Genomic DNA, 27,550 nt, shown 5'->3' with positions numbered 1-27,550 from the left:
GGATGCGCCTGAGGCAGCGCAAGTGGAAGACGTTCAGCCTCTTTTCCTGGTGGGCATACAGGGTCCAAGTCTTGCTGCCATAAAGGAGGGGGCTGAGGATGCAGGCTCTGTAGACTTCCATTTTGGTGTGAGTGTACAGCTTGTTGTTATTCCACACTCTCTTGCTGAGTCTGGACAGAGTTGTAGCCGCTTTTCCGATCCTCCTATTTAGCTCAGTGTCCAACGACAGGGTGTCAGTGATGGTGGACCCTAGGTAAACGAATTCGAGTGCGAAGAAGATCCCGAACAACGTCGGAGCAAGCACGCATCCTTGTTTGACACCGCTCCTGATTCTGAAAGCATCCGATAATGCGCCGTCATATTGGATGGTTCCTCTCATGTTTTCGTGGAACGACTGGATCATCTTCAGTAACCGTGGAGGACAGCCTATCTTGTGGAGCAGTTTGAACAGACCATCCCTGCTGACCAAGTCAAAAGCCTTGGTCAAGTCGATGAAGGTTGAACTGTGCGCGTACCACAATCTGTGCATCACAAACACATTCTTCCAAACAAAGCCACAGCACAGAGTGTCGTGGAGACACCCACGCTCGAAGAACTGGCATCAACTAGATGTGGTCATCACTAGGCGTAATAACCTCAAAAACGTCCTTCTGACACGCAGCTATCATAGTGCTGACTGTGATACAGATCACTCGCTAGTTTGCTCCAAGCTCAAGCTGAGACCCAAGAAGCTGTACCGCTCTAAACCTGCTGGAAGGCCCCGCATTGACGCCAGAAAGACCGCAAACTCGGAGAAAGCTGAAAAGTTCAGAGAGACCCTCCAGGAAAATCTGTGCAGTGGTCCTGGGGGCGTCGATGCGACATCCATATGGCAACATCTGAGGGATACAGTTTACAACACGGCCTTGTCGGTGTTTGGAAGAAGAGCTAGAAACACAAACGACTGGTTCGAAGCTAACTCTGATGAGATGATTCCAGTCATTGAAAAGAAGCGCACTGCACTCCAGGAGTACAAACGCTCACCGAGCCAGAGTACCCAGCAAGTACTCAGAGAGGCCAGAAGAATAGTACAGCAGACAGCCAGGTGCTGTGCCAACAACCACTGGCTCCAGCTATGCAGCAGCATTCAGACCTGTGTCGACTTTGGTAATCTCAGAGGAATGTATGAGGGTATGAAGAAGGTATTAGGACCCACCCAGAACAAGATGGCACCTCTGAAATCCAAATCTGGTGAAGTCATCGTTGACAAAGCCAAACAGATGGAGCGCTGGGTTGAGCACTACTCCGAGCTGTACTCACGCGAGAATGTTGTGGTTGACGCAGCCCTCGATGTCGTCGAGTTCCTCCCAGTAATGGACAAACTGGACCAAGAGCTGACTGTGGATGAAATGAAGACAGCCATCAACAGCATTGCAGCTGGAAAGGCCCCTGGTCAGGATGGTATACCAGCAGAGGTAATCAAATGTGCCTCAGACACACTCCTGGAACCCCTGCATGAGCTACTGTGCCTGTGCTGGAAAGAGGGTGAGGTTCCACAGGATATGCGCGACACTAATGTTGTAACGTTGTATAAGAACAAAGGAGACAGAAGCGACTGCAACAACTACCGTGGAATCTCCCTCCTAAGCGTCACTGGTAAACTGTTCGCTCGCGTCATCCTTGGCAGACTCCAGAAGATTGCTGAGAGGGTGTACCCCGAATCGCAGTGCGGATTCCGCGCAGAGAGGTCTACCGTTGATATGGTCTTCTCTCTAAGGCAGCTGCAGGAGAAGTGCAGGGAGCAGGGAGTGTAACATCAGAACTAATTTCATCAGTGTGGATGTGAAACCTGAACTAAGTATTGTATATGTTCAGTGGCTTGTAGGATCAGGTTGCTAGAAAGCAATTAACATAGTCAGAGCATTGTGATAGCAGCACTGTAATTATGCCTGAGAAGGTAATTTTCATCTAAGCTTGTATTTTCAGTACTTTATATCTTCCCTAATAGTGACTTTTTGGCCTATAAGATTTTCTGTTTGTTTTAAGATCAGTATTAATTTTGGGGAGAGAGTGCAAAATAAAAAAATCGATTAATTAATTAGTTAAAATATTCAGAATTGTTATTGTGGCTCCTTTCCGGGCTTAAAATGTTTAATGACCTGGAATTAAAATTCCAAACTTTTGCCTATCTTGTAATAAAAATGAGGAATACGTGCATTTTAAGTATAAAATTAATGAATGAAAAATAGCATGTGATAAATAAATAATCATTTATTTCTCTTTCACAATTTAAAGGCCAATTTTTTTAGAGTTGGAGGCCTGAAATCCACAGACAAAAATGTACATAATAACATGTGTTCATAATCGTACATGCAGTAACTCACTGCGCTAGTCTTTTGTGTGCACACATCCATTTGCAATTTGCACAGTTGTGTTAATTGCATACATATTTTATATGCCTGTGTTGTGTGAAAGGACCATTGCCTTTATTTTCTGAACATTTGTCTGAACAGTGTTCTATTGTTACATGTAGTTCTTTGCCATCATTCCTATACTAGTTTTGAAATATGAATTAAATTAGAAAGTATATTTTGAAAATATTTTAATAAATAAAATAATTACATAAAGCTCCCTGTTAGATGGTGTCAGTTGCTTGGCAATTCATCAGGGGCATTGTTTTATACATTTTAAATAGTCTTATATTTAATTCATTTTACAGTGTGCAGAAGATGAGGAGACACGTGACCTAGTTAGGCATCACGGAGGCCTACAGCCACTTGCTACTCTGCTCAGTAACTCTGAAAATAAAGAACTATTAGCAGCAGTGACAGGAGCAATTTGGAAGTGTGCAATCAGCAGAGAAAATGTGACAAAGTATGGATAACAACTTAATTATATTAAATATATGTGTTAATTAATATTTTTGATTTTATGGGCTCATTTTGTTTTAATAATGGTTACATAGTAACACCACTAACGGAAACTTTATTTGCATCCATATTCTGTCTGGTCTTCAAACTGCAGCTTCTTGGTTATTACTATTTATAGCATAAATAATCTGCATTTATGGTTGACATGCAGTTGCCATTACCAGATCAGAAGGGTTTGCAAATATATGGGCCTATGCTGACTTTTAATACACCTCCTCCTACCCATTACCCACTATACTTACATCACAGAGGGCACAAGAAGTGACGTGTTCATGGGCTTTGTGATAGTTCCCCACATTTTGGTAGTTCCCAACGTGCCTTTTGAATTTCTGATATCTTCCTTCTCTGTTGACATTTTTGAAATTGTTTGGTTATTTCTTTATTGTCTAGTGTAGTTAATATATTTTCTCTTGGAGAAACATTACTTTGTTCAAAAGGATCAGGAACTAGAAAGATTTCCTAAGTTGACTAGTTATGCTAATTGCATTGTTATTGTATGCACATAAAGTTCTAAATATCATCTTTCAATGTTATACTCCTAGCCCTTCTACCTGAACTTCAAAGATAGATAGATTGATTAGATAGATAGATAGATGTGTGAACACCTGCATTAGAACTGTGTGATCATAATGTAGGAAAACTCAAAACCAGCCATCCCCAGCATTATCCACAGAAAAAAGATCAAGTAAAATTGATTAGCTTTTAACTCTGCCAAAGTTAAGACTAGTCATGTTTTAAAAGGTACAATCTTACTTAAGTGGATTACAGTAACATCTCGCATCAGCTAGCCACATAAAATTCTCTGTCCTTTGGTATATTTTTATGTTTTATGAATTCAAGCTTTAAATGTTAATTAACTATATCCATTAAGGATAAGGTTTACACCTTTGGAATAATACACCAATGGTAGTGGTAAGTGATTTAGGATTGTTGATGGTAAGTGGTTAATATGGGAATAAATGTTTATTTTTTTAAAAAAAACTGTTAATTTAAATAAGAGAAAAATATTTTAAAATATGATTGATTGTTTTACTGTATATCACATTCCCAAACTGTTTATGAATGAATAACACATGCGGTTTGTTTACCAAAGCAATTTGTTCATAAAAATGAAAATATTATCTTGTAACATTACTGCAATAAGAATGATGCTTTGGGTTTTTTTTATTGTTAACATTTAGATTTCGGGAGTACAAAGCCATAGAAACTTTGGTAGTGCTGCTAACTGATCAACCTGAAGAAGTCCTTGTGAATGTGGTTGGAGCATTAGGGGAATGTTGCCAGGAGCCAGCAAATAGAGCTATTATCCGGAGATGTGGCGGTATCCCACCCCTGGTTAATTTACTTACTGGAACCAATAAGGCACTTCTCGTGAATGTCACCAAAGCAGTGGGAGCTTGTGCAACAGAACCTGAAAATATGATGTAAGTTGTTTGTCTTCATTCTAAATAGCTCATGTAAATGAAAAATGCCGGCAATTGTGTTGGCTGAACCTTCAATCTTCTAACATGAATATAGTTAAGGTTGTGATGAAAAATAAAAAATGGGAGAGATTTATTTGCCATAGATTTTACATTTAAGTCACAGAAAAGTTATTTAGTATAATGAGACAATATAAAAGTTGTGAGAATTTTAAATTAGTATTTTAATATCAATTAGCTCAAGATATTATTCATGACACACTATTATGACCCGTCTGCCTTAAAACTCCAGATAATTTCTCAGTTTTTTCACATTGTAAGCACATTTTATAGGTTTTGTTTTTGTCAAGTTAATTGGCTTATTAAGTAACTGTTTTGCATGGCACCAGTATTTTTGGCTTTCTACAGAATGTGTGTGTTTTCTTTTGTGCTACTGTAGATTATGCTACGTAGTAAGAGAAACATAGTACAGAAAAATAAAATAGGAAGAATAAACACTTGTATTCTTGAGAAATTTGGATAAGCCTTTAAAGTTATAAATTTAATCCAAAGCTAATTTAAACTTTCAGAATAGGTTTGTAAATTCTTGTTTTCAAGGGCTCCCAGCTGAGGACATGTTTTTCCTCATCTTCTCACACTTTCAGGCTCAAATTATAGAAAAGTTATAGTAAAAATGTGTTCAGTTAGCACCACGAAAAAGGGTTTTTTAAAAAATTCTTACAATAGGACTATTATTAACATTTTAACTTGGAAACAAAAAATCCATGTTAGTTCTCTGTATAAATTTAATACCCCCTTCTTTTTACAGTAGTATACACACTCACCCACCCCCTCCCATACAACCATGCAATGGACCAAAGAAAAAGGTGGTGTTTTGTTCAGAAAGTTACTGCTCTCTGACTTGTCTTCTAATATCAGATTTGTGCAGCTTGTGAAAATCAAACTTTAATGTTTGTGAGAAATGTTCCAATAAAATGTCTAAGTCAGTATTTAGTGTGTTTGCTGTGTTTAGGACAGAGATATATTCCCCAAGGCTGTGGGCATAATTCTCTCCTTACACATGAGCGTGATCAGAAAGAGATAGTTGTCTTGTTCTCCTGCTGTTCTGATTTGCATAATTCACTTGATATTCATATAGCACTGCAAGGTTTCCTTTTGCTGAATAGGCCTTTTGTTTTCAGGCTTTGGCTGTCACCCAGTGGCAAAAGCCTAGATAGTATACAACTGTAAACATGGCATATATGAACAGTGTTAGTCATGTAGCATAAAAGTATGCATAAATGAAATAAACTCCACAGCCTATTTCATAAGAAGAATTGTAAGCATCAGCCTTATGCACTAATATATTAACCCAACAGAATGAGCATCATAAATCAACTGAGAAATTCAAACACCAATAAATATAAATTGGCACTCATAAAACCTCAGACATACTCCAGTACTCAGAGCTATCACTTCAAATACCCAGTATGGATAGCTTCATTCTGAAGTGTGGTCAGTCTAAGCACCAAAAATAACATAAGTTATTGCTAAAATTGTGGTCAAACAAAGTCCATCTTGTATTTGAGAAGGAGAGAGTACAGGTTGTTTGGGAGGAACTTTTAAAAAGGTTGCCAAGAATGGGGGAAGGAATCAAATCTCAAATTAGAATCATATGAAATTTTTTCTCCATTGAAATTATTCTCAAAATTAGATAACTAAGGAAGCAAACTTCTAGTCGAGGACTAGAATGTATTTTTCATTACTAGAAAAAAGCAGACACAGCTAATTACATATCATGAGCTAGACTGTGCAATTCACATGTAACTCTTCGCAGACTGCAGTGAAGATCTGCTCCGTACTTCAGCAGCACTGGAAGAGACTGTGCTATAATCTTACGTTTAATTCAATCCTGCAAGTTTCATAGCACTTTGGGCCTGATCCAGGAAAAGCAATTTAGTACATATTTAAGATGAAGCATGCGCCTTAATCCCATTGACTTTTGTGAAACTAATCACATGCTTAAAATTCAGCATGTGCTTAAGTGATTTGCTGCACTTAGTGTTCAGCACCTTAAAGAATGAGACAAGGGAGTTCCCCAGCATGCATAGGGGATGCCGTCTCTGTGTCATCCATTGTTTTCCTTGGTGTACCAGTTCTGCTCCACAGACAGGCCTGTGAAGAGAGAACTGAATCCATTGCCCCTCTACTGCCCCACACTACCCATGTCTGGGTAGTTTGGCTAGGAAAGGAGATGAAGAAAAGCTGTCCCTACCATATCACTTATTGCCAAACACAAAATGGCTGTGCCTACACGTGCCCCAAACTTCGAAATGGCCATGCAAATGGCCATTTCGAAGTTTACTAATGAAGCGCTGAAATGCATATTCAGCGCTTCATTAGCATGCGGGCGGCAGCGGCGCTTCGAAATTGACGAGCCTTGCCGCCGCGCGGCACGTCCAGACGGGGCTCCTTTTCGAAAGGACGCCACCTTCTTCGAAGTCCCCTTATTCCCATGAGCTCATGGGAATAAGGGGACTTCGAAGTAGGCAGCATCCTTTCGAAAAGGAGCCCCGTCTGGACGCGCCGCGCGGCGGCAAGGAGCGTCAATTTCGAAGCGCCGCTGCCGCCCGCATGCTAATGAAGCGCTGAATATGCATTTCAGCGCTTCATTAGTAAAACTTCGAAATGGCCATTTGCATGGCCATTTCGAAGTTTGGGGCACGTGTAGACGTAGCCAATGTGAGACAAAAAAGAACTGTTCATGCAGAAAACTTAAAATGCTGTGCAGTTCATTACTTTAGCATAAATAATATTTTATAAATTTCACACAAAAAAATGAGGGGATACCTAGTATGTGTGGAAATTAGGTATTCTTGGGACTAAAATGAGTGCTATTCCTTGTAATCAGGGCCAATTAAGAGGTTTGGTCCCTATTCACAGGGTCTTCCATTTTGATTGACTCATTGACTTTCTTAGGACCAGGATTTCATGCCATATATCAAAATGCTTTACAGAGTTAGTTAGTTTAGAATCACAGAATCATAGAAATATAGGGCTGGCAGGGGCCTCTAGAGGTCATCTAGTTCAGTATTTCCAAAACTGTGGCTCACAGGAAATTTCTAGAAGGGTTGCAGACCTGGAGCAGAGAGGAGGTTTTGGGATAGGAGGTGCCAGAGAGCAAGGCCATCCTTCAAAGACAGCTCTTCCCAGATTTGACCTGGCTGCCCCTCTTTTGTGACACCTGGGCAGTTGGACCAAATTTTAGTGAAAAGTGTTGTTATATGGCACACAGCAGGACAATGGGCCAAACCTGCCTGATGCTGCAACCCTGTGTGCCACATCATAACACTTGAAGAAGGGAGCCAGGTTTGCCTTGTGGCATGCATGGGGGTCAGATCACTCTCCAACCCCTGCCTCTACCCTGACTTCCCCTCACTGCTGGGTTATAGCGCTGCACGGGAGGCTGCTGCTGTGGCTAGTCATTGGCCCCATCGCTGGGTAAGGATCATTGACGAAGAAAGAGAAAGACACTGGTCTATGATTTTTGGGAGCTCTTCCCAAATTTGGAGCCTTGGCAGATCACACACACACACACACACACACACACGAGAGAGAGAGAGAGAGAAAAATTAGTTGGTCAGTTTATTCTAAAGTTTGGGAACCATGGATCTAGTCTGTGCCCTCTCACATTGAGGCAAAACCACATATACTTAGTCCTTCCTTGACAGATGTTTGTCTAACCAGTTCTTAAAATTCTCGGCTGTCTATGGCTGTGGGCGGGCTCTCCGGAATGAGGGATGACATGGAGCGGCCTGGGATAGACCAGTTATATAAATGTTTCTTTATTATTCACCACTCTGTGCTGTGCTCCTTGGTGGCTGGTGGCTGGTGGATGTGCTGGTGTGGAGCTGGTGGGGGTGGCAGGGATGGTGGGTGACGAATGTGCGTGGGATGTGGGTGTGCATTCTGCCCCCCTCCCATCCAGCCCCTGGCCCGTGCAGCCCCCTCCCCCTCCCGTCCAGCCCCTGTCCCATCTGGCCCCTTGCAGGGGAGGGTTCCCCTTGCCCCAGCCTCCCCGCCCACCCGGCCCCACCTTACCTCCATAAGTACAGCCCCAACGGTGGCCTTGCCCACCCCAAACTGCTGTCCCACGGAGCGATAGGAGTCCGGGGTGGCCAGCTTCCAGAAGGCAATCGCGACCCATTTCTCCAGGGTGAGGGCTGGCTGCATGCAGGTGTCGTGGTGCCAGAGTGCGGGGGCGAGCCAGTGGCAGATCTCGTCGAAGGTCTGCCTTGACATGCAGAAGTTCCGCAGCCACCTTTCCTCACCCCACTCCCCTAGCACCACATGTTCCCACCAGTTGGTGCTGCTGGGGTGGGTTCAGAGGCATTGGGGCACCCGGGGGTGCACCTGGCGGTGCCCTAGTGGGGGAAGCCCTGTAGCCCCCGGGGGACTGCACAGCCACCCTATGAGTTCGGATGCAGCTGCAGCGATGGTGCACAGCACTGCCAGCAGGGTGTCCATGATGAGGGCGTCCTCCTGCAGGAGCTGTTTCTGGGCCTCCATGGTGGGCACAAGTGGGCTCTGCTGGGCTGGGACAGGCTAGGCAGCACTTGGCTCATGTGGAGGGAGGGGCCCTTTAAAGAAGGAGGCTGGCTGTGGTCCTGGAAGGGCTTGTAGGCCATGGGACCCCATCTGCGCATTTCCTGCCTCCCTTCTTTTGAAAGAGGGCTTGGAGCTGTGTGGACGCTCTCTTTTGAAAGACCTCGATGGCACTTTGAAAGAGCAGATCGAAACGCTGATCTGAAAAATGGCGGCGGGGGCTCTCTTTCGATGGCCGCTTTTTTGAAAGCCGAACTTCGATTTTTGCCCTTTTGAAAGGGCGCTTACATGTAGACACAGCTTTTCTGTTATGCTGCACCAAACTTTGATGATACTCTGAGACAACTCATGGAAATTAAATTGTTCTAATTGTATGTATGTGCATGGGAAAGGAAGAGGTTGGACATGTACAGTAGCTCTGATCTACTTCTTCAATCCGGAATTACATTTTTCTCCACATTAGTCCACTCCTTCATCCACACGTTAATACAACTTTAACACACAATGAAGCCATTGGAGGGTAGGTGAATATGCAAGCTTCTTCACTGTGGTATGGTATGCATTTGTATCACAACAGATTATTTATCTTTCCCCAAAGCATGGCTGCTTGAATGAGCATCACCAATCCAGAGTACGAAAGATCAGTATCAGAGAGGTAGCTGTGTAGAAAAGAGTTCTCATTATTCTCCAGATCGGTTCTGCTGCACAACCTCACATAAGGATGTGTCCCCATCCACTGCAATGTTATTTTTTATTTTGAGGAAGTCCTTTTCCAGTCATTCTTTTTCTATTAATGATTTTAAATGCATTTATTTCTTATTCCATTGGTAAGTTTTACTAATTTTCAGATTTTTAAATCTAGTTTTCAATGCTGAGCTATAAGATATTACAATGTTATGGACTAAAATATACGATTATTTTAGTCAGATGATTTTAGAGTCACTGATGTACATTTTATCAAAGCAGTTTGCAACAAATATTATGAAAGTTTTAAGTCACGTGTTAAACTGTGGTTTCAGAAAAGATGAGATTACACTCTTCCAAAAGTAAACCCTATAATTTTACCAGTGCGCACAAAACAGAGTCAGTATAACATTGTTTGTTTATGTTTGTGTATGTGGTCTGAGTTGGCAGGGTATATTCCCAGACTTCTCAAAAGTGCTGGCAAATAGTGTTTCAAAAAAGATGATAGATATAACAAACAGATGTCTAGAGGGTACACATGTTTGAGGAATCTATGTTAAAGTTTATGCTGGAAATGTTCAATATCAAATTATTTGAAGGTAAAATTGGTTTATATAGGTTACATTTTTATTAAAATATAGTAATAGAAAACTGATTTGTATTCCTAGAACAGTTATTCTGCCCATCAAACACATTTACCTGTAAATACAGTGAACCCTATCTTATTAAGTAGCTAGTGATCCTAAGAACCCCAAAGTCTTCCCCAGCATTTTATGAATCTAAATTACCTGTAGTAAGTAATAGTCTCCCCAGTATAAGCAAATTCTGCCCAGAATTGGTCTTAGTAACACGGCACTTCATTTTAGGAAACTGGCTAAACTGCTTTGAAATTCAGTGCCAATAAGGCCTGTGTTCAGTATAGTTACTGTTGGTCAGCTGTTTTGAGTTGAAATTTGATTTGCTTTTCTCCTGCAAATTCCCTTTTTCAAGGCAAATATTTAGATAATGTAGAGTTAACCATAGATCTATGTCACCCTCACTCTTAGTTCTTGTCATAGGGTCATGACCGGTGGAAAGGGGCACAGCTGGACAGCCTCTGGAAGCTGGTTATTCCCAATTTCCAGAACAGCTGCTTACGGCCATGGAAAATGTACCGGCTGCTCTTAATTCTGCTTCTGAGTAAGCCAGGCCAGTCCCCATCCAACCCCAAACTCGGGGCTTGAAGAGGAACCTACAGCTACCTTTTCCCCAGCTCCATGTCTCAGCCTCACTGAGCGCACCTCAGTCACAGCAAAGCCATGGTCTACGCTACCGACTTATGTCAGTATGGCTTTGTTGTTGAGTGTAGATTTTCCATACCCCTGAACAACACAATTATACCAAACAAACTTCTGGAGTAGGCAGAACTGTGCCAATGGGAGGGTTTCACCATCAACATAACTACTGCCTCTTGGAGAGGTGTCATACGTATGCCGATGAAAGCAACTCTTCTACTGGCAAAAGTAACATCTTCACTTAGTTCAACAGTGGCACTGCTGCATTGCTGTAAATGTAAATAAGCCCAAAGAATCCAGGCACACTTTGTACACTGCATAATTCTGAGTACAGTTAAGTTTTTATACTGAAACACAAGACAGCACTTAAATGTAATAAACTTTACATATTTACTTCATTTATGTTTTCTAGGATAACTGGAAAATAGACCAGCATTTTAGCTCTCAATGGCCTCTCATACAATAAAAATCTATTTAAATGTTTTTATTTTACATATAATAAGGAATAAAAGTGTTTAAATATTTGAATGTTTAAAAGTCATAAATACCAAGATTTTTTGCTATGAACTAAATACAATATTTAATTGTTATTTAAATCTCTTCAGCTTTTCAAATAAATTGTTCAGCTATTGTTATTAAATGACCTTGTCCTTTAAATATCCTTTGGATTTGTCCTTAATGCAGGTTTTGCTGTAATTTAATTGTATCTTCATAATGCCAAAAATTATTGTAAAATATGTTATTTAAGTGACAACAGCTACAAGGGAGACTAATATGCATGCTATGAATACAGAATTGGATGCCGACTGAAGTAAATGTTAAACTCTGAAAATCTGTATTATGATAGGTAGTTTTATTACAGCATCCTGCCAGTGATACTAAAGTTTGAAAAGAAATTTATAAGAGAGCAGCTATTGGAAGCTCAGGGAAACCATCCCATAGTTGGGACCCTCCTTCCAAAGGATGTTACAGTATCCTCTTGCACTGAGGATACCTCTCTGGGAGAGGGAACGCCAATTGTTAGGAAAAGGCAGGTGTTAGTAGTGGGTGATTCAACTGTTAGAAACATAGATAGCTGGGTTTGCGATGACCAGGAGAACCGTATGGTGACTTGCCTGCCTGGTGCGAAGGTTGCGGATCTCTCGAGGCATCTAGATAAACTAATGTGTAGTGCTGGGAAGGAGCTGGTGTTCGTGGTACATGTTGGTACCAACGCCATATGAAAGGATAGGAGAGACGTCCTGGACGCCAAATTTAGGTTGCTAGGAAAGAGACTGAAATCCAGGACCTCTAAAGTGGCATTCTCAGAAATGCTTCCTGTTCCACACACAGGGGCTACGTCTACACGTGCAGCCAACATCGAAATAGTCTATTTCGATGAATAACGTCTACACGTCCTCCAGGGCCAGCAACGTCGATGTTCAACTTCGACGTTGCTCAGCCCAACATCGAAATAGGCGCAGCGAGGGAATGTCTACACGTCAAAGTAGCACACATCGAAATAGGGATGCCAGGCACAGCTGCAGACAGGGTTACAGGGCGGACTCAACAGCAAGCCGCTCCCTTAAAGGGCCCCTCCCAGACACAGTTGCACTAAACAACACGAGATACACAGAGCTGACAACTGGTTGCAGACTCTGTGCCTGCAGCATAGATCCCCAGCTGCCGCAGAAGCAGCCAGAAGCCCTGGGCTAAGGGCTGCTGCCCACGGTGACCATAGAGCCCCGCAGGGGCTGGAGAGAGAGCATCTCTCAACCCCCCAGCTGATGGCCGCCATGGAGGACCCAGCAATTTCGACGTTGCGGGACGCGGATCGTCTACACGGTCCCTACTTCGACGTTGAACGTCGAAGTAGGGCGCTATTCCTATCTCCTCATGAGGTTAGCGACTTCGACGTCTCGCCGCCTAACGTCGAAGTTAACTTCGAAATAGCGCCCGACGCGTGTAGACGCGACGGGCGCTATTTCGAAGTTGGTGCCGCTACTTCGAAGTAGCGTGCACGTGTAGACGCAGCTAGGGCCAGGTAAGCAAGCGAAACTTCAGAGTCTCAATGTGTGGATGAGACAATGGTGTAGGGAGGAGGGGGTTAGATTTGTTAGGAACTGGTGACACTTTTGGGAGAGGGGGAGCCTATACAGGAAGGATGGGCTCCACCTAAATCAAAGGGGATCCAGACTGCTGGCACTAAACATTAAAAAGGTCATAGAGCAGTTTTTAAACTAAGAGATGGGGGAAAGCCAATTGGTGCAAAGGAGCATGTGGATCAGACAAAAACTCCTCTTAGAGGAGAATCCATCGATAGAGATATTCTAGGCTTTAGTAAAAAAGAGAGGAGGAGAGATATCAAACAATGGGCTACATCAGACAAACAATCACATGTAAAAGAATCTAATACATCTGGGATGGGAAGACAAATAAGCAGAGGCAAATATTTAAAATGCCTCTACACAAATGCTAGAAGTCTGACTAATAAGATGGGTGAACTAGAGTACCTTGTATTAAAGGAGGAAATTGACATAACAGGCATCACGGAAACTTGGTGGAATGAATACAATGTATGGGACGCAATCATACCAGGATATAAAATATGTCGGAAGGATAGAAAGGGCTGTGTGGGTGGCAGAGTGGCACTGCATGTGAAAGATAACATAGAATCATATGAAATAAGAATTTTAAATGAATCAAAATGTTCCCTAGAATCACTATGGATAGTAATTCCAAGCTCTACTAAGAATATAGCAGTAGGGATATATTATCGACTGCCTCATCAAGACAGTGATAGTGATGTTGAAATGCTAAGGGAGATTAGAGAGGCTACCAAAATAAAACACTAAATATTAATGGGGGATTTCAGTTATCCCCATATTGACTGGGTACATGTCACATCAGGACGAGATGCAGAAATAAGATTTCTCGATGCCGTTAATGACTGCTTCTTTGAGCAGCCAGTACGGGAACCCACAAGGAGAGGAGCAATTCTCGATTTAGTACTGAGTGGAGTGCAGGATCTGGTCCACAAGGTCATTATTACAGGACTGCTTGGGAACAGTGGTCATAATGTAATAACATTTAATACTCCTGTGGTGGGAAGAACACCTCAGCAGTCCAATACTCCAGCATTTAATTTCAAAAGGGAGAATTATGCAAAAATGAGGAGGTTAGTTAAACAGAAATTAAAATCCAGAGAGACTAGAATGAAAACCCTGCAAGCTGCATGGAAGCTTCTCAAAGACACTATAATAGAGGCCCAACTTAAATATATATCCCAAATTAAAAAACATACTAAGAGACTGAAAAAAGAGCCACCATGGGTTAACACTCATGTAAAACAAGCAGTGAGGGATAAAAAGGCATCTTTCAAAAAGTGGAACGCAAATCCTAGTGAGGTAAATAGAAAGGAACATCAACACTACCGAACTGAGTGTAAAACTGTAATAAGGAAAGCCAAAAAAGATTTTGAGGAACAGCTAGACAAAAACTCAAAAAGTAATAATAAAATGTTTTTTAAATACATTAGAAGCAAGAAGCTTGCTAAAAAAAACAGTGGGTCCCCTAGATGATACAAATACAAAAGGAGCAATCAAGGATGATAAAGCCATTGCAGAGAGACTAAATGATTTCTTTGCTTCAGTCTTCACGGCTGAGGGTGTTGGGGAGATTTCCAAACCTTCACCGTTTTTTGTGGGAAATGAAACCGAGGAACTGTCCTGGAATGAAGTGTCATTAGAGGAGGTTCTGGAACAAATAGATAATGTTAACAAATCACCAGGACTGGATGGCATTCATCCAGCGTTCTGAAAGAACTCAAGTGGGAAATTGCAGAACTATTACCACTAGTTTGTAACTTGTCCTTTGGATTAGCTTCTGTACCTAATGACTGGAAGATAGCTAATGTGACACCAACATTTAAAACGGGCTCTAGAGGTGACCCTGGCAATTACAGACCTGTAAGTTTAATGTTAGTTCTGGGCAAATTAGTTGAAACAATAGTAAAGAATAAAATTGTCAGGCACATAGAAGAACATAATTTGATGGGCAAAAGTCAATATAGTTTCTGCAGAGGGAAATCATGTCTTACTAATCTGTTCTTTGAAGGGTTAACAAACATGCAGACAGGGGAGATCCAGTGGATATAGTATACTTAGATTTCCAGAAAGCCTTTGACAAGGTACTTCATCAAAGGCTCTTACATAAATTAAGTTGTCATGGGATAAGAGGGATAAGAGGATAAGAGGGATAAGATAAGGGATAAGAGGGAAGGTCCTTTCATGGATTGAGAACTGGTTAAAAGACAGGAAACAAAGGGCAGGCATAAATGGTAAGTCTTCCGAATGGAGAGGGATAACCACCACTAGTTAGTGGTGTCCCCCAAGGGTCAGTCCTAGGACCAATCCTGTTCAATTTATTCATATATGATCTGGAGAAGGGGGTGAGCAGTGAGGTGGCAAAGTTTGTAGATGACCATAAACTGTTCAAGATAGTCAAGACAAAGGCAGACTGTGAAGAACTTCAAAAAGATCTTGTCAGACTGAGTGACTGCGCAATAAAATGGCAAATGAAATGTAATGTGGATAAATGTGAGGTAATGCACATTGGAAAAAAACAACCCCAACTATACTTATAATGTGATGGGGGCTAATTTAGTTAACTAGTCAGAAAAGGGATCTTGGAGCTATCATGGATAGTTCCTTGAAAACATCCATGCAGTGTACAGAGGCAGTCAAAAAGGCAAATAGGATGTTATGTGTCATTAAAAGAGGGATAGAAAATAAGACAGGGAGTATCTTACTGCCCCATATATAAATCTATGGTACACCCACATCTCGAATACTGTGTACAGGTGTTGTCTCCTCACCTAAAAAAAAGATATCCTGGCACTGGAAAAGGTTCAGAAAAGGACAACTAAAATGATTTGGGGCTTGGAACAGGTCCCATATGAGGAGAGGCTAAAAGATTGGGACTTTTCAGTTTAGAAAAGAGGAGACTGAGGGGGGACACGATAGAGGTATATAAAATTATACATAAAATTATGACAGGTGTGGAGAGGGTGAAAAAGGAGAAGTTATTTACTTGTGCCCAAAATACAAGAACTAGAGGACACCAAATGAAATTAATGGGTAGCTGGTTTAAAACTAATAAAAGAAAGTTCTTCTTCACTCAGCGCATAGTTAACCTGTGGAACTCCTTGCCAGAGGAGACTGTGAAGGCTAGGATTATAACAGAATTTAAGAAAGCGCTTGATGAATTTATGGAGGTTAGGTCCATAAAAGGCTATTAGCTAAGGGTAGGAATGGTGTCCCTGGCCTTTGATTGTCAGAGCCTGGAGATGGATGGCAGGAGACAAATCACTTGATCATTGTCTTCGATCCCCCGGCACTGGCCACTGTCAGCAGACAAGCTGCTGAGCTGGATGGACCTTTGGTCTGACCCAGTTTGTCCATTCTTATGTTCTTACTTCTGTGCTTTTTAAAAAGATATTTTTATCTTGGAAGAAGCTAAAATTGGAAAATATTTAAAGAAATCCATTTTCTTAGCCATTTATATTCAGTGTCCCTTTTCTATTATTACAAATATTTGAGTTTGAAAAGAAGCTTTCTGTCTCATATATCCCAATTTCCTGATCTGCTTGATCATGCAGTCCCCAATTTAATACAGATATCTTCAGTAGATGGCAAGTGTCACAGAAGAAATTCTCAACAAGTAAAATTTAAAATGGTGTAAGCTTAAATTGTGATTAAATACATTTAAAAGTTTCTCTCAGCATGAAAATCTTTCTTTAAGAGCACTGTTTAGAGTTAAGACCATATACTGTTATTGTGATTGATCAATTGTGAATGAGACAGAGAAGAGAGAGAGGGTGTGAATATGATGAATGAGGTAAATGTATTTGTCTTTATGTTTTAGGTGATGTAGCATCTATGTGCTTTCTTTCTAATTATGCATTTTAAGACTGTTTAGGGGGTGGTATTGTTCCCATTATTGAAGAAAATGTCCGAACTCCCTTTAATGTGAGCAGGGTCAGGTCCACTGATGCCAATACAAATTGCAAGTGCTTCATATTTCACAGGATCTGTCTACCAGTGTTTCTCTTTCTGGATATTCCATTTTGAATGGAATTGTGAGCCAGAATCTGAATCAAGCTACATAGATTATGAATGTATCAGTCAGTTTATTGATACTTGATGGAGGGCATGTCTATACTTGTTGGGAGATCAACCTGGTCAGGGTTGATTTTCCAAGGTTTGATTTTTCATGCCTAGTGGGGACGTGCAAAATTTAACTATCGGGGCTCAACAGTTGACCCCTGTACTCCTCATTATCATGAGCAGTAAGGGAGGTTGATGGGAGATGCAGGGTTAGAGTTTGTGTGATCTTTTAAAACGTCTGAAAGCATGTGCCATGCCTTCTCACTGTCAGATTGTGGAAGGCACTGCAGATTCTTAAACCTTGGGTTGAGTGCTGTAGCTTCTTTTTAGAAATCTCACACTAGTAACTTCTTTGCATTTTGTCAGCTCTGCTGTGAAAGTGTTTTTAAAATGAATGTTTGCTGGGTTATCATCCAAGACTTCTTAAACATGAAATATATGGCAGAATTCAAGAAAAACAGGGCGGGAGATATACAATTCTCCCCCAGTGAGTTCAGTTACAAATTTAATGAACTTGTATTTTTTAATAAACATCATCAGCGTGGAAGCATATCCTCTGGAAGGTATTGAAGAATGAAGAGGCATATGAATCTTTAGCATATCTGGCACATAAACACCTTGCAACACCAGCTACAAAAGTGCAATGTGAACACCTGTTCTCACGTTCAAGTGACATTGTAAATAAAGAGTGGGCAATATTATCTCATGTAAATGTAAACAAACTTGTTTCTCTTAGAGACTGGCTGAGCTACAAGAGGGACTGAGTAGACGTGTAGGCTCTAAAATTAACATTGTTTTATAGTTGAGTGCAATTATGTGACAAAAAAATCTACATTTGTAACTTACACTTTCACTATAAAGAGATGGCACTACAGCACTAGTAAAAGGTGAACTGAAAAATGCTATTTCTTCTGTTTATCATTTCCGTAGTGCAAATATTTTGTAACAAAATAATATAAAGTGAGCATTGGACACTTTGTATTCTGTGTTATAATAGAAATCACAATATTTAAAAATGTAGAAAAATCCAAAAATATTTAATTTTTGAGTTAATTGAATGAGATAAGTTCAATTGATTGACAGATCTACTCTATAACAAGTATAGTTAGGGAGTACTTTCATGGCTCATCATCACCTGGAATGTAGTATTCAAAACAAGATATGGGAAACTACAGGAATGTGCCAAGAAAAAGCAAGGGCTGCTAGGTGTTTCGTTTTCTACCAGAGCATCTGGTTGAAACGGGACCCTAGTGGCTGCCGACCAGGCTATTAAAAGTCTGGTTGGCAGCTCAGTGAGGCTGGCAGGATCTCTGCCTACCTCCCCAGAGCTCACAGGAAGGGGCTGGCATATCGAGCATCTCCTAGGCAGAAAGGTGTCCTCAGGGGCTCCAAGTGCTGCCCTCCCTGAGCACCAGCTCCATGATTGCTATTGGCCAGGAACTATGGCCAATGATAGCTGTGGGGATGGCACCTGTAGGGGAGGGCAGCATGCAAAGCCCCTCCACTTAGGACCTAAAGGGACATGTCATCACTTCCTGGGAGTAACCTAAAGTTGCCATCTGGAGCCCAAACTGAAAGTCTCCTCTCATGCCCCAAGCCCCACCTCAGCTGGAACCCCTTCATACACTCAAACTCCCTCCTGAAGCCCTCATCCTCTCCCACACCCAAACGTCCTGCCGCAGTCCCCTTGGGTACCTTGAACCCCTCATTTTGTCCCTAGCCCAGAGCCTGTACCTCCTCCCACATCCCAACCGCTGCCTCACCCTGGAGCCTCCTCCCACACTCCAAGCCCCTCAGCTCCACTCCCCAGCCCAGAGTCCCTTCCTGCACCCTCATCCCCCAGCACACCTCAGAGCTTCCAGTCAGAGCATCACAGCCTCTCACACCCTGACTCCTTTGCCCCTGCACAGTGAAAATGAGCAAGTGAGTAAGGATGAGGGTGGGAGTGAGTGATGGAGGGAGTGGGGGTGAACTGAGGGGGACAAGGCCTTGGAGAAGGGATGGGGCAGGAGTGGGGCCCCAGGGATGGGGGTGAGGCAAGGGCATTTGGTTTTCTGAGATTAAAAGGTTAGGCACTCCAGACAGAGCAGGCATAAACTAGTAGGTTAAGCTTAAACTTCAAGTGACATATAGAGGGTATTTAGCTGTATCTTTAAAGTGCACCTTCTCTGTGAGATAAGAATTGCTTCATTGATGGAGGATACATATGTCTTCTTGCTGCATTACTTAATCTTTAGACAAATTTGGCTAAATTTGGTTATTTGGTCTCTTGAACATTTTTAAGAACAAACCAGAATGAAGTCAATAAGCCACTTATAATGTTATTCAACTTTAGTCATGCATAAGAAGTGTTGCACCCAAAAAGGGCAATTCGGGCATTGGTAAGTGGCAGATGCTTCAAGGAGGAAGGGTAGTTTTGAAAAAGTTTCAGTTTCACTGAATTATGATTCAGGAAACTTGGTCAGATTCTTGACTCTACAATATAGTCCCTTTGTGACCCTGGGCAAATTACGTAATCCCTGTGTGCCTCAGTGATGTCTGTAACAGGGAGATAATAATTCCTTCCTTCTGGTTTTTGTCTGACTCTTCTGTTTTGTTTTGCAAACTCTGTGGGACAGGAGCAGTCTCTAATTATGTTTGTGTGGTACCTAACGCAATGGTGTCCTGGTCTTAGTAGTCGCAACAGGTGCTGTTCTCAAACAAATAAATAATAATAATGTGGGAGACAACATTGCTTGAGCAAAGGCCGATTGTAGTGATGAGTGCAGTATGGGAAACTATAGCCTAGAACAGCAGCCAGGGAAACTGAAAACAAAATTACAGTTGATTTGCCAGGGAAAGACGGATTAAAAGAAAATACAAGTGAAAGCTGAAACAGGCTAGAATTTATTCTCTGTAATGCAATGCAGGAAATCTGAGCTTAATACATAACCTCTGTCTCTGGATTCTAGGGGTCGGTAGCAGTGTGGGTGCTAACATATTTGCTTAGGCTATATATTTAGCCACTCAGGGAAGGAAGTACCTCCCATTGCTCAATGTTGACTCCTCTGATTGACTAAGGATAGTGATATTGACAGACTTCAAAAGCAGTCCTCTTTGTTGCTGGTGGAATTGTGGCTACTGGAGTCTGTGTGATGGAAACATAAAAGAGGGCAAAATGAGTGAGATATCTGGGTTCCAGCAGAGATGCAGAGAAATCGTACTGAAAAGATGAGGGAGAGAAAAGAAAGATCATAGTAACAAGATGTTCTTCTGAGTAGATGAATGTACTGTGAGATAAGAATGACACCTCATCGTCCATAGTTTACCAGCTTAGGGTCATAATATTAAGGGAGAAAACAAACTAGAGCTATTTCTTGGTTTGGATAATTTCTCGAGTAATTGCAGGCTGCTATATCTACTAAGACTAGCGGCTAATTGTGATCAGGTGCTTGTTTTCTTCTCCCACACTCTGCTGTTAGGGAAATGGGTGCTTTCGACAATCCCACTAGTCACCTATTTTCATCTCTAAGTGCCTAAATAACTTTAAACATCTCTTCCTTTCCATCTTTTAGAAGCAAGGAGAATGTCATAATCTGCAAAGCCACCATCCTCCTTTAAAATCAATCTTCTCATTATGCTTATCAGAAACGCCTGCCCTCCTCTCCCTCAAAGCCTTTACCGTATGATGGTACCAAGGCGACTAGAACACTGTGATTACTACTACTAATTATATTCAAATCATGCGCACATTTTAATTTTTCTCAGAAAAATTAACTAGTATTAAGGCGAGGGCTTTTTTGATTATTCACATTAGCATTATGGTGTAAGATCAGAATTTGTACCTAGGCTGGTACATTTTCTTTAGTATTTTGGAAGACTGTACATCTTCAGATCACTTTGGGTTTTCTTGTGTTCTCACACTAGTCATGTTAACTACATTGGCTGCTCTCAAGTAAACTCCAGATATATACTGGGCTCTTTATCAAGTCCAATAGCAAAAAATTTCCTGTTTGTGTTTTCTGAAATGACAGGAAAGCGGTACTGAAGTTATTGAAAGGAGCATTATATGAAGTTTTGAAAATTGTCAGTCTTTGTTACTATTGTTTACATATTTATACATAGTTGTGTTCTGTGTTGTGTCTTTGTGCCATAGTTTGTTGTGCTAGTACCAAAGTTAACTCGGATTCCTTACATTTTCAGTTCACTTTTCTTCTGGCATTTGGTATATTTGGCACTGAGCATATAAATGAGATTACCTTTAGTTTAGCAGGTCTTACATTAAATGGGGCTTTTAAAATCAGGGTCTCCTCATTAATGGGGGAAAAAATCTAGATTTTGAAAGCAAAATTACATAACCAGGTAGTATAATTTGTTGTAAATAATGCCCTGAGCAGCTTTAAATAAAGTTCATGTCATAAATAACTTCTTCTGCATCAAAAATCATATGATTATGTATATTTAAGTTTTAAAAAGTCCTGGAAAACTTTTCCATAGTGAGCAGAAATTATATGTTTTTGTGTGATATTTTGTACGATTTACAATGAAGATTTGGACTATCAGTATACAATTAAACTTTTACTTTCCAGATGAGAAATCAGAGTATGCGTGATTTTCTTTATCTTCATCTCATCTGCTCTGAGTTTAACATATCCTTCTGAACAAAGACATGTTTGTAAAGGATATTAAGTTTTGTTTGGCCTTCCTCTCCATTTAAAGTACTCAGTGGACCCTAATGGGAAGTTACAATACCCAAGACTGATTGATATATAAACATAAGACAGATGGTGTAGAGATGACTCTGAAGATAATTCATTTTTCAGCTAGTCATGAAGATACTTTGATTACTGTGTGTTTAAGTAATTATAACACAGTGTTCAATGTTAGTTTTGTCAGTAGGGAACACGTGGGAAACAAGTTATACATTATTTGTGCCCAACAAAGCATGCACTGTGGTGTGACCATTTTAATTCCTCATGCTAGATTAGAAACATAGGATTTTAAAATATATCATACTGTAAAGTAAATAAATTAAGCGCAGACTGAAAAAAGTTAAGTACGTAGGTTTTTTGGCATAAATATTAGTTTTGGAAAATATTTGTTACTGTATGAAAGAAACTAGTATGTTTGAATTAAGGTTTCCGTTTACATGCAGCTCATTAAAATGTCACGTGGTTTGTTTCTAGGTTTACATGAGTCCTAGATATAATGTAGTTTGCTTCGTTCCTTCAGTAAAATATTTTAAGTGTAAATAGTGAGAAAAAGATAAACAACACCCATAAGCTTTGATTAGAAAACACATTTTGGCCTAAAAAATGTGTGTTTAATTATCTGGTGACACTGAGTAACATTTATAGAAAATGTTGATAGTATTTAGTTGACAGTAAATTACAAACACCTAAATAACATGACTGTTTGTTTTAAAAATCATACCACTATTTCTTGACATGATTTTTGAAACAAAATTATGTAATTTCAAGGTTGCGTTTGTAAAGATGACAGACCCAGGTTGTTGGCATGCAGGACTGAACTTGTGACCTTATAGGCTAGAGCTGTATACTTCTACCAGATGAATTAAAAGACAACTGTCTCTTAGCTGTAGAGCAGACTCACTCTCCCTTTTCAGTGATCTCCGTGTTTCTGAGTTACACATTGTTTACAACATAATTAATTAAGATTTCATAACGTCTTTCCCAAATAGGATAATTGACCGTTTAGATGGAGTTCGTTTGTTATGGTCCTTGTTGAAAAATCCTCATCCAGATGTTCAAGCAAGTGCAGCATGGGCTATCTGTCCATGCATTGAAAATGCTAAGGTAAGAATATATTTAATAAATGCAATTGTTTATGGTTAAGGCAAAGATTTAGTCATGGGTATTTTTAGTCAAAGTCATGGAGAGATCACAATTAATAAAAGAAATTTTCTACTGTGACCTGTCTCTGATGTTGGCTGTGTATGTACCCTGACTAAAATGTAGCATTTCCTAGGGCCCCCAGTGCTGCTCCTCTGAGGGGCTCAGGCAGCAACAGCTGCCCCTGGATTGGCTGACTGCCCTTAGCCATCCACTGCTTTGATATCCCGGTGTCCATTGCTTGGGTGCACCCTGGGGCCAGCTTCATACCTCCCAGGACTGCCTGAGCAGAGCCAGTGCAGCTGACCAGAGAGAAGCCCCCAGGACAGCTCCTCAGGTACCCCCTGGGGCCAGCTGCCCTGGGCCATGCGAGCAGCGGCCTGTGCAACTGGTTTCAGGGTGCCCCATCACACAGCCCCAGGGCCAGGTGCTCTGCTAGACCCAGCGCCAGCTGCTCTGCAGCTGCAAAAGTCATGGAAGATGCAGAAAGTCAGAGAAGCCAACTTTTACAACCTCCATGACAGATTTGCAGCATTATTTATAGATTGCAATTACTTAATCACATTTTTCTATGATTTTCAATAATTAATGTTTAAAGTTTTGCTACTTATTTGCTTTTTACTTGCATTCTTTTAACTGCTTTAAATCATGTATTTACTTCTAAATATTTAAAACACAGCTACAGAAACCATCCAGTGTTAACAGCAATCTGGTTGTCCTTAAATGTACTTGCTCTCTTGGTAAAATGTTGTCTTTATAATCATATAACCCTATCTCTGCATATTGTTTCCAGAAAAGCACCCTGAAGTGTGCTAATCTGACAATAACAGAAATAAAATTATTCTATTAACAGCCTGTGAACAGTGCTGGTAGTGGCTCTCCTCAACCCTACATACCTCAGCCTGGTTCTCAGGGGAGTACCTTTTGGCTTGAGAATATATTTTAGTCCCCATGCCAATGAAATCTTTAGATTCTCTGCTCAGATTGCCAACAAAAAGTGCCACTTGTGAATAGTGGTTCTTGTGCTGCAGTCAGCTGTGCACAAAGAACTGAGCTATTAATTTATTTCGTATAGACTGCCAGATGGAGACAAAACGGTGGCTGTTTTTTTGTTTTTTTTTTCTGATTTAGAATGGATTAGAATAGAGATTAGTTTAGGAATGAAGGTAAGGGTCTTGAAAAAGTGTGTGTTCAGCAGCATGTTGTACGAATGTGAGACATGGGTGATAACGAAAGATTCAAAGAGAAGGATATTGGCGTTCAAGAAGAGTTGTTATAGAAAGATCCTGCGAATAGGATGGATGCAGAAGGTCACCAATGAGGAATTGTATAGGAAGATACAGCTGAAGGAGAACCTACTGCAGAAGGTTATACAACAGGAAGTTACAGCTATTTGGGCATATTTGCAGAATAAATGACGAATGAAAAATCAATACCTTGGTATTTGACATAATGGACGGCTTGGATAGGAGAGGCAGACCCCACACAGAATGGGCAGATGATACAGTAGATTGGTGCAGAGCTAGTCTAGAGAAACTAAGCTACTCTGCACTGGACAGGGAAAGATGGAAGGAAATAGTGAGAGAGGCATCAGACACCAATGGGCACTGAGGCCAGGGTTGTTAATGATGATGATGATGATGATGAATCTTGCATCACTAACTTTTATACAAAGCTGGAGTGATTTCTTTCAGTTTTTGATGAATGCCTTCACTAACACAAGTTTTTATTTTCCCTTCTATTCTGTCACTGAGATAAATCATTCTGCACAATGTTGAAAGACTTGATCCTGTGAGGCGCTGGAACCTCCTTGGAAGTACTCAATCGGTGACACTCAGACACTGAGGTTCCCAAGCCACAAGTGGCTCTTTAGTGTATCTCTTGCAGCTCTGTGTAGCACATGATATTAAATTTTTGAACTATTACCCAACCTAAGTTATTAACCAATCCAGATGCTTCTAAGTTAATTACCAATTGTAGTAGATAAAATAATAATACTTGGTCAGTCATTTTGCTTAGAGAAACATAAATATAGGAAGAGGAACAATGAATTCATGCCACTCTAGCTCTTTTAAGTAATGGTGATCCCTAATTTGGTTCCTGAACCACTAAAATCTCAGTATCACTGTTTTAAGTGCTCTACACTGCCATAGAAGTTATTTCCTAGGATCAACAATCTTTGTACATCCTCCTTTCTTTTAATGTTTTATAAACATCATGATACAGTTGAAGGAACAGTGTCCTGATTTTGAGTTACATCTTCAGCATCTTACTGTTTTTCACATTGATTTCTATACACCACTTACCTGCCTCTTTTCTAAACTAACGAAGTCATTCTGAAGTGTATTTCCCTTTCTTTTTTATTGACACACTCTCCTCTATGGTGGTGAGTCATATACATTTCTCTTTTTTTCAAGAAACAGATACACCTGTCTGTATCTTGAACTGTTACCATTTATACATGTTGCCTGCATTTGATAGCCAAGACTTTTCATTGTACGGCTAAGTAGGTCTTCTATCACCTGTGCTTAGGAACTATCCTGGCTACTTAGCTCAGCTGGCTTTGGGAGCTCTTTTGCCAGAAAGCTCTACCCTACCATATTGAAGGCAATGGAACCAATACTGTGTTCTTAGGCTGCATAAATTTTTGGTTGGCTTTTTCACTGGTTTTGTGAAGAAAGGGAAGCTATGTACATCATTGTGCCAGTCCTTCTCCCACTTCTGTCTGCCTATCACACAACTTCAGATCTCTAACCCCACAAAAAAATATCTCTGTGCGTCCTTCAAAATGGGAGCACAATGACACAGAAGCAGTTGCCATCCCTTCCCCCCCCGGCAAGAAGATTCACAAATGGGGACAATTATAGCAGTGTGAGGGGAGGGGCTGCTTGCATGTAATCACAATTATTTGGCATGATAGCAGTTTTCAAGAAAAATTGTTCTCCTTAACCTCTGATCAAAGGGCTGGAAGCAATGGGCTTAAAATGGAGCAAGAGAGGTTTAGGTTGGACATTAGGAAAACCTTCGTAACTGTCAGGGTGGTTAAGCACTGGAATAAATTGCCTAGGGAGTCTGTGGAATCTCCATCACTGGAAATATTTAAATGCAGATTAGATAAACATCTATCCAGGATAATCTGGAATGGTGCCTGTTCCTATTGTGAGTGCAGGGTATTACACTTGGTGACCTCTCAAGGTCCCTTCCAGTTTTAGTACTCTATAATTACATTTAATTCTTCTATAATTACATTTAATTGCGGTTAATATTTACCTATTCTTATGATCGATCAAGACATGCTTTGAAATAAATTTTTCTATCTTGTGAGATAAAATGGAGCCTGTAGCTTTAAAAGATGCTTACATACTGTTGCTTCCCCAATCCTATCTAGTTAAGAGTGTCAGCTACGTGTGGGGTAGCTGTGGGCCTTGGATTTGGGTTTAATTTATTTTTGCTTCACTTTGGTGGTTGCTCAGTGCAGTCTGTGGATTATGAAGGGTGAAACAGAAAGGGAAAGCCCATTGTAACCTATGTTTATAATTGTGCCATGTAGCTGAAGACCCATTTTCCTGCAAAGATATGTAATGTGCCTGGATTTTAAGGGTTGTCTTCTATAAAATTCATATTTATGTGTTGTGCTGCACATGTGAGTTGAGTGTACACTGCACCACGGTAGTTCTCTCTATACTGAAATGAAATAAACATCCATAATTTTTACAGAAACTAATTCAAAACACTAGTTTAAACGCTGTAAGAGAGTTCTGTGTTGGCTGTAAGTGATCTATCTATTTTGCTTATATGGCCTCTATTTCCATAGTATTTAAGCACCTCGCAATCTGTAATGCATTCATCCTCACAACTCCCCCGAGACAGGAAAATGGTATCTCCATTTGAGAAGATGGGGAGTTGAAAGTGCAGAGAAACTAAGTAATTGGCCCAAGTTCACACTTGAAGTCTGCGGCCCAGCAGGGAATTAAATTCTCAGCCCTAGGCTAGCAAAGGCCACATGTACACATAGTGCCTGATTTGGGTCACTGTGCTACAGAAAAAATAATGAATTTATGTTAAAACTGCTGTTTGATAATATCAATAAAATGATTTGGTTAATGTTATTTTGTTTGTGATAGATTCAAAGCATTTTATAAGTGATGAGGTAGGTTGTACTGGCTAATGCAGGGGTCAGCAAACCCTGGCATACCTGCCACTCTTGGCATATGAGCCAATTTGGAGTGGCACATGGTAGGAGCTTAGCCCTGCCCTTTCTTCCCCCGTGCAGCATGGAAGGTGGTGGGAGCATGGGACTGGGGACAGAGCCCCTCCACAGATCCCCAGCCATGGTGCGGGGCCAGATCTGTGGCCTTGTTCCAGGGTTGGCCTCCATGCTGGAGCATGGGCTCAGGGCCAGGCCCCTCCCTGTGGTGAAACATGGGGCTGTAGCTGTCCTACCACCACCACCAGAACACCAGGCTAGGGCACACCCTTTCACCCTCTCAGAGCACCAGAACACAGGGCTGGAATGCAGGACTGGAGCACCTGCATTTCTCCAGACCATTGGAGAACTAGACTGAGGTAAACAAGATGAAGTTTAATAAGGACAAATGCAAAGTGCTCCACTTGGGAAGGAACAATCGGTGTCACACGTACAGAATGGGAAGAGATTGTCTAGGAGTGACTGCAGCAGAAAGGTATCTAGGGGTTATACTG

At 41.0% G+C, this 27,550-nt stretch overlaps 1 protein-coding gene across 1 annotated transcript in view; it reads left to right on the top strand.

Annotated features, from left to right (window-relative positions):
- Positions 1 to 27,550, top strand: part of ODAD2 (outer dynein arm docking complex subunit 2) — a 189,473-nt gene that overhangs the window by 88,588 nt on the left and 73,335 nt on the right. Inside the window, exons 15-17 of the mRNA XM_074986287.1 lie at positions 2,699 to 2,853; positions 4,091 to 4,333; positions 22,699 to 22,813. Coding sequence (XP_074842388.1) covers positions 2,699 to 2,853; positions 4,091 to 4,333; positions 22,699 to 22,813 — 513 coding nt within the window. The remainder of the gene's footprint in view (positions 1 to 2,698; positions 2,854 to 4,090; positions 4,334 to 22,698; positions 22,814 to 27,550) is intronic.

This window comes from Carettochelys insculpta, chromosome 2 (genome assembly GCF_033958435.1).
Source record: "Carettochelys insculpta isolate YL-2023 chromosome 2, ASM3395843v1, whole genome shotgun sequence".
NCBI lineage: Eukaryota > Metazoa > Chordata > Testudines > Carettochelyidae > Carettochelys > Carettochelys insculpta.
The sequence above is the reverse complement of the archived record's forward strand: the minus strand, read 5'-3'. Positions and strand labels throughout refer to the sequence as shown.